The sequence below is a fragment of the Coffea arabica genome, chromosome 4c (assembly GCF_036785885.1).
Source record: "Coffea arabica cultivar ET-39 chromosome 4c, Coffea Arabica ET-39 HiFi, whole genome shotgun sequence".
Lineage (NCBI taxonomy): Eukaryota > Viridiplantae > Streptophyta > Magnoliopsida > Gentianales > Rubiaceae > Coffea > Coffea arabica.
Window position 1 is genome coordinate 16,194,965 of NC_092316.1, and position 7,912 is coordinate 16,202,876.

The 7,912-nt window shown below is 35.7% G+C and overlaps 1 protein-coding gene across 1 annotated transcript; it reads right to left on the reverse strand.

The window, feature by feature from the left end:
* LOC113739445 (calmodulin-binding protein 60 A-like) lies at nucleotides 1–6,649 on the reverse strand. Its single transcript, XM_027266659.2, has 7 exons — nucleotides 6,485–6,649; nucleotides 6,142–6,247; nucleotides 3,696–3,748; nucleotides 3,106–3,584; nucleotides 1,578–1,738; nucleotides 902–1,102; nucleotides 1–821 (listed from the first exon to the last, which is right to left on the reverse strand). The coding sequence occupies exons 1-7, from the start codon at nucleotides 6,595–6,597 to the stop codon at nucleotides 252–254; spliced, it is 1,683 nt and encodes a 560-aa protein (XP_027122460.1). The 5' UTR covers nucleotides 6,598–6,649; the 3' UTR covers nucleotides 1–251.
* Between the last annotated feature and the right edge of the window lie 1,263 nt (nucleotides 6,650–7,912).

Below are 7,912 nucleotides of genomic sequence, written 5' to 3' on the forward strand. Positions count from 1 at the left end.
TCATTGGAACAAGGAAAACAATGTTTCATAAGAAATGTTACGTGATACCTTGACTCAAGATTCAATGAATCCACTGGATTCATGTTCCTACTACAAATATATTTTCTGACAATCTAAAAACATTTACAGAAATTTCTCTATGGCAATTTAATCAGATACTACTTTGACACTATCTGCAAAAGATCTTCATCTGCCAGCACCTACTACAATTTAGTGTATAACTGTGAGAGATTTTCCTATGTAAAATTCCATTAACTATGCCTCTGCTTTTTCTGAGAATGGGTATCTTCTGGAGCCATATTCCTCTTCCTTACAGACACGATTGCCATTCTCCATCTCAACATTCTCCATCTCAACTGAGCACGGCTGGGGGAAAGAACTTGAGCATCATTCCTATGGCAGCCAATATCAGCAGTGCTTTGATCAGCCCGTGACTCAACATTGGGGTTCCCAAATTCAAGGAAATCATCGTGGTTCCAAAGTAGAAGCTGCTGATATTCACTGTCACTGTCCGCACATGCACTGTCCATGTTGTCCATTTGGAAAAGGCCTGCAACGCCATCAAAGAAACTTGTACCACCAATAGAATAGATAGGAGACGTATGCCGTGATGAGGTACGTGATAATGCACGACAATTTCCACTGATCGTGTCACAAATGCCAAAATTGGAGCCACTAGGACTTTCAATCCGGGAAGAAATAGAGGTGTTAACACCGCCAGAAAACTGAGAAGGGATATCAGCAAGAGATGCTTCATTATCTATTGACTGAACATCCTCCCAATGTTCAAATGCAGATACCACCATCTTGTGGGCTTCAACCTGTTAGTAGATGCAGAGCAGTTGCTTTAGATGCCACAAAAGGATGAAAAAGAAGGAAAATAAGGAAATATCAGAAGAACCTTTTCATCTTCAGCAAGGTCATGCACGGGAACAAATAATTGCTCACGGACTAGCCCCCGAAGGTGTCCCACAACATCAAAAACCACAGGAAATTTTCTCTCATGGCCAGAAGTATGGTACACGTACAGTTTTCCTCCAATCTCACATCTCCGAGCATGGTCCACTATGACTTTAAACTTCTCAGCACCAACATTGAGCCTCTGCAATCCAAACACATTTGATCTTCTTTAAAGGAGAATATGATGCTTTGAAATAAATTACGGGTTGACTTGATATGAAAGAAAGGTTGTGTAGATGCAACTTTTTCCTTTTTATTAGGAAAGGTGGTTTCAATCTTGTGAATCCTTTGTTTAAGTTGATGAGAAGTAAGATAATTTGTAGAGATATTATCTTTCCCTGATAAAGCAAACATAATTTCTGAGAAAATGATATATAGATTACCTATTTGATGCCTCTAATACATGGAGCATTTAGGGTAGCATATTTTTCAAGTCTGAATAAAGCAGCCTCCAAAAAATCTGAAGAAAACACATCTGACACTACGTACCAGCTATAAGAAACATGCATATGATTTTAGTTCAGCAACAACAAGCAAAACTCAATATGTTTCAAAAAGAGTAAGGACTCATCCTAATTAACCAAAGCTCTGGACGAAAAAATGAATCTAATCATTACTTGTTGGAGACTTCGAGGGTCCAAGTTGAGTGATATCAAAAATTCCTTCACTGAATAAATTTTTGCTTCCAGTAGACGCTTATGTAGCCGGCCTCCTTTGCCAATCATTTGTAGTCGCCATACCTTGTCAGATAACATTGGCGGGTCATGCTTCTTATACACTGAACCAGAAATCAGTAAACTTGCTTCAGTCTTAACCCTTAGAAAGTTTGTCAACTTTCTGCAATTCCAAATGAAACTTTTCTATCTAAATCTCTTCCTTATAATCGAAAACTTCAAGTGAAGCAAGAAAAGAAGCATGCATAAATTAGATGAAATATAATTTATTACTCTATACATTCTTTTCCAAAAAAAAAAAAAAAAAACACTGCTGAAATGCATTTCCCACATTTCACACAGATGAAGGGAATACCAGAAAGCATGACAAGGTCATCCAAAGCTTCAGCTGAAGATTTGGATAAATAACTGATAGATGACTTAACTAGTTTCTTTTCTCCCTAAAAGCAGTACTGAAACACTTTTCTGTGTTTCAAAGAGAAAAGGGTCACCAGAAAGCATGACAAAGTCATCTCAAGTTTTAAGCTCAACTTTGATCCATGGTATTAAATTGGACAGAATTCAATCTCAAGAAAAAAATTTTGAGTTCTTGCATCAGCAGTCAAATAAAACTGTTAATGCTGGCCAATGTTTTTAGTGGCAAAGCAAACTTCTGAAACTTCCTATTTCTGCAAGTTGTATGAAAGGAGCAAGTTTAGCTTGAAAAGCATTCAAGAGCTTTAATCTCACATCAAGGGGCCATCCTCCGTTGATAAAAGAAGTTAAGAAAGCATGTGTAAGAACTACATCCCTAGATAAAATCTGTGTCAATGTAAAGAAAGCTCAGCAAAGTTGGAGTGAGAAGATGACAGCTTATCTGAAATAACTTTTATACTGGTAGTTGTGATTTGAATCCATTAAAGAATAAGCTTGACCCTTATCCCAAATAAAAGACAAGTTATCAAACCAATCGAATGTGACTTCTGTTTCAAGCAAATGATAAAATGAAATGTCTTAAAGTAATGTCATGCTATTTATCACTTACTCTTATCTGTTGCAAGTTTATATCAAGAATAAGATTGGATTTATATGTGCAGGATTAGTGAAATAAACATATTCTGCTAAATATACCAAATAATGTAACACAGTTAACTTATCCTATTCATGAAGGTGCTTGTCATGGTGACAACAGCTATAACTGTGGAGATTCTGAGGGTGTGATTAGTGTATGATATTGAATGGGAACATGATTTCCCAATGTGGCTGATAGATTTAGTCCAGAAGGAAATGAGCGTAGTAATCCCTTCTTGTAATTAATCCTTGTACTATCAAGTGTTTATATTTATAAATCTGTTATTGTTTGTTGGGAAAAAAAAAGTTAACTCATCATGCTTCAACTTCAAATAACCTCTAGCACAGTATGACAGTTATGGAGACTCATAAGCATTGAAAGTTGAGAATTAGCACAAAGTACAAGACAGGAATCACTCACAAGTGCTGCGACAATCCATGACACGGAAAGATTCTGTTTTTGCATCTTTGACTTTAGTCCCATTCAGGTTTTCCACAACTCTGGCAACTAGATTGACCTCACAGCTTTTCGTCCATTTTGATTTATTTTTGAACTTGACATTTTCTAAATCGACAATGCCTTCCTTCATTTTGAAGTAATTTCTGGAGAGAAGAGGCTTTCTTCCTTTCTTTTCACTAATCACACCCTCAGAATCTCCACAGTTATAGCTGTTGTCACCATGACAAGCACCTTCCTGAACAACCAATATCTCCACCCTTGCTGAGGCTTCTGGGCCAGAGTTAACAAGATTCCCATCAGAATCAACAAGAGCCAATTTAATGCTATCACCCCTTTCACCTTTGATTTGCTTTCCAGTGTAAACTGGAATGGAGATTCTGTCAAGGAACTGTAGCTCTAGACATCTTACTTGAGAGGTATGTGGGTCATCATGAGGCTTCCTGGAAATAGAGGTACAAGTGATGCAGCAGGACCAATTGAAGTTATATCATAACCGCTTTGACATTGATTGAAAAAAAAAATTTAAGCCAGTCTAGCATGCAGTTTCTCACCACTTCTCTCTTGTGAAAAATCTTTCTTGAGCCAGTTCTATTTCCTGTTTAACCTGGAAATGAATACCACTGAGTAAAAGGCCAACTTATAACATTAATTTACTGTTCTTATAAAAATCACAAATGACAACAAGAAGATGCAAGAGTAGCTTTCCTAGTGGAGTGTTCATCGACTCGGTTCATCTTTAGTATCTCTAAGTCAAAATATCTTGAGAAAGATATCATATATTCAAACTTATCACACACCAGAAAAATGCATAATTCCGTGAGTTCTTGAAGTTCGCTATTGAGGAAATATCTTACATGGAAAAATACCCAATCACATGAATTAACTGAAGCAAAACTGATACCAGACGCTTTGAACAGATTTTGGTTTTATTTAGTGCCAACATTTGCCTAGTTCTGGTGGACTACCCATCCATGTGAACTGTCAGATGGAATTGCTAAATACCATACCAGTAATTTTGCAAGATTTTCTGGGAACAATTGCAAGATAGAGTGAGCAAGATGTAATTCAAAAAGTTTGTGCTGCTTGTGTTTGGACATCTAAGTAATTAAAATTTGGAGCCAATATCTTTCAGGAGACATGAAAAACCCCCAACTGCTAAATCCCAAAACATTATATTTGGATGAATAGGCAGAAGAACAGACCCAGAAGATAAAAATTTAAGGGAAGGAAACTTTGAATTTTTAAATTAAAGACTATGAGTTCCACAAAATAACCGGTGGAAACATATTATGATTATCCCGGCCACAACTGAAGGACAAACCTAGCAAATTAGAGATAGTCGTGTTTATCAAATAAGGTCATGCTTTTATGTAAGCAATCACAAATATGTAATAAAAGGATAGAACTTATTCATGAGTCTGGTTATTAGTGGAAATGACACTAGGAATACTCATAACAAATGGTCATGCAAAATTGCAAAGACCTTATAGCTGAAATCAAGAGATCCAGGAAAAACAGATCTCACCAACATTTTCAACTGTTTAAACAAATGCAGAGACACTTGCATAGAGTTGTATCCTCTATTAGATTGAAACAATGGCTCTACATTCAGCAAATTAGAACATCCTAGAACTGCCAAAGTAATACGATTTAGAACGATAGACTGAAAAAGTTAACTGTCTTCTCGTGTGTTTCAAAATCCAGGAGTTTATGAATTTAGCAACATTCCAAGTTAGAACTACCTAGATCCAGGTTCATGCCCAACATCAAATCCTACAACAAACTCGACAGTTGCATGTCAGTCAATAGTTACTTTGCATTCGAAGACTTGAATGCAACATTTCAAGACATAAATCAATTCAATCAAATTACTATTCTCCTCAGCTGATATTTACTAGCAATATGTCCCTGTACGGAGTTATAGATTTCAACACCTCATTGTAGGTAACATTCCTCAATCAGAATCTATTCTATCATATTAACTGTTGTTCTCTTTCCAGGGTAGAGCACTTGTACCGGTGAAACACCGAACTATATTCTACATAACCTGAAGTTGGCAGTCAGGTAACCTTAGCATCAAGTAATTATGCTTAACCCACAACAATTAGAGGAAGGATTTGACATAGTCGCCTCAACTAAACTTTCAAAATAAAACGATAGGAAAATATTCATTGGCGCCTTCATCCAGGTACCTACATCCAAGAAACACATACATCTTCCATGATCTGACATACTAAAAGTTATGTCCATCAACCATAATCAGATTGGGGAATTAATCGAAAACTGATATCTGACTGTATTAGAGTTTATGATAATGAATTGTCATCTTCTGCAGCCAAAACAACATAAGACAAGTACATTACACCTAATAAAATGTCAAATTTTCAATAATTAGTGTTTTATATATGGTGAATTGTTACACTTCTAATGCTACATATAATTATCAACACTCTTTCCTTTGCAATGTATTCACAAGTAGATTTGAACAATTGGAGGGAGGGATGGGTTGAATGGTATGGGGTGAGGGAAGGTAAGTGAGAGGTCCTAGGTTCGAGACCTCCCACTTATACTAAAAAAAAATACATTTGAACAGTAGAATTTTGATTTAATCTATAATCCAAATACAAGGCAGCTAAATCCTGTGTCAACTGAGTTGGGCTGACCCATCTGGCTAACTAAAAATGGGTCTTAGTTTTGTCTTGAGGGGGATCATGTCCAATCTCAAGATGTCCCGTGTTCCAATTTCACGTAATTGGTCTGAACTGACATAAGATTGCATACGAATCCTACTTCTATGATGGTTCGAGCTGATCAGGTTTAGGAAAGCCCAACCTAGAGAAACGAATCGACTGCACATTTTATTCAACTAACTGGAATTCAATATATTGTATGTTAATAAATCGATAAGACACAAAACTGAAAACTGATTAAAACAGAAAACTGAAAATTGATTAAAAAAATCTATACAGGGAACTGAGGAATTGCTGATTTACTTACTGTTTTCCGCACCAAATTCTCCATCATTGGCTCTAAAGAGCCCAAGAAAGAATCCACAATACGCTTGACAGTTGGAAACAACATAACAGCCAATTGTCCCTCCACCCTGAAAAAAGATCCCACGAGTACAAAAGCAGAAAAGAAAACCAAAAACTAAGCAACAAATTCCATGAAGAATAAAACCCATGGGAGTTCTTGGTATATTTGTTAATTTCTTTAAGTAGCTAGCTCCATGTTGAGAAAGAACCACACGATACAAGAAAGTAGCATAGCACCATGTTGAGAAAGAAAGAACCACACAACATAAGAAAGAAAAAGAGTTGACTTCACTTAATCAACTTACATCTTCTTTATGGCAGATGCAAGGTTTGGGTCATCAAGTAAAGCGTTGGTCTGTTGTTGTGATCCTGCAAAGCAGAGATTGGTATATTCTTGCACCTCAGGAATGTCAGACATTTTTCTTGCTTGATTTGAGCTCTGGATATGCACAATTTTGAAGTACCTGACAACGTAAAGAAGTCAGCCTTTTATAGTTGCAGTGGAGACTGGAGATGTTAGTTAAGTTGCGTAGGTGGGTGCTAGGATTTTGTGATAATTCCAATGTATTCCATCAAGTTTCCAAAATTAAATTAGTGTCCCTTGTCTTAAATCTCTACACAAGCCAAGTTAATTGAGTGTATTGAAAATGATTAAACTTGAACTCTTTCTGAAAAATAGAATTGAACTTTATTTAACACTCAGCTCAACTTGAATAAGCAATTTTGAGATTATGCCCAAACAAGAGAATAATGTTGTTAATAAATTGAGAGTAATTGAAATTTAATAAATGTAATTAGTGTTGTTAGTGTTTATCGTGTCCAAAAATTTTGATTATTTATTAGTTATATTTGTCCCCAAGAAAGCCATAATTGGTTTTAATAGAATTCAACTTGTATTTCAACCCAAATTATCTTTATTAAACAAAAAAAAAACTATATTTTGAATATTTTATCACTAAATTCATTCTATCGACATTCATACAGTTATTTGCAACTTTTTAAATTTTTAAATGAACATTTGAAAAAACCTTATGTAACAAAAAGTGAACATGGGATAATCCAAAAATCTTTGTAATAAAATCTCCTCCTCCATTATTCAAAAAAAAAACTATCAACATGCAAATATAAATAAACTCCAGAGTCAAGAGCCTTTTGTTTTCACTAAATCATAGCATGCGATTTCAATTCCACCATCCATATTTTTTGTTTAATTACGCAAAATCTTGGGTGTTAGCATAATTTACCATTTTGTTTCTGTTTTTTATCTGATGATTATTCTGGTAGGAGGACTTGGCCTGTTGGGCAGATGTCGAATGAGTTTTATTTATTTATTCTTGTTTGAGCCAATACAAAGCGTGTAAGTGGGGCCCTTTTTAAACCGCGTGTGGAATATTAGGAGTCTGAAAGTAATAATCATATTTGCAACACATTATCTTTGTTGAGTTTGTGTTGCAACTACCACAGCCGTAGGATTGCGTTGGTGAAAATCAATCTGGCGGTGGTGCAGCACTTGGAAGATCCGACACAAATTCTGTGTTGGATTGTGTTGTGTTGTGTTGTGTTGCAACGATTCAATTCATATCCAATACAAGGGAAGATCATTTGGAAAAGTGCGCTAAATGGAAAAATTCTCGAATTTGGTCCTTAAACCTCTACGCTAAAATCGATTTCGTCCTTCATGACATTTTTAAAATTACTTTAATTCTCGAAATATTTTATTTTTTCTTATGTAG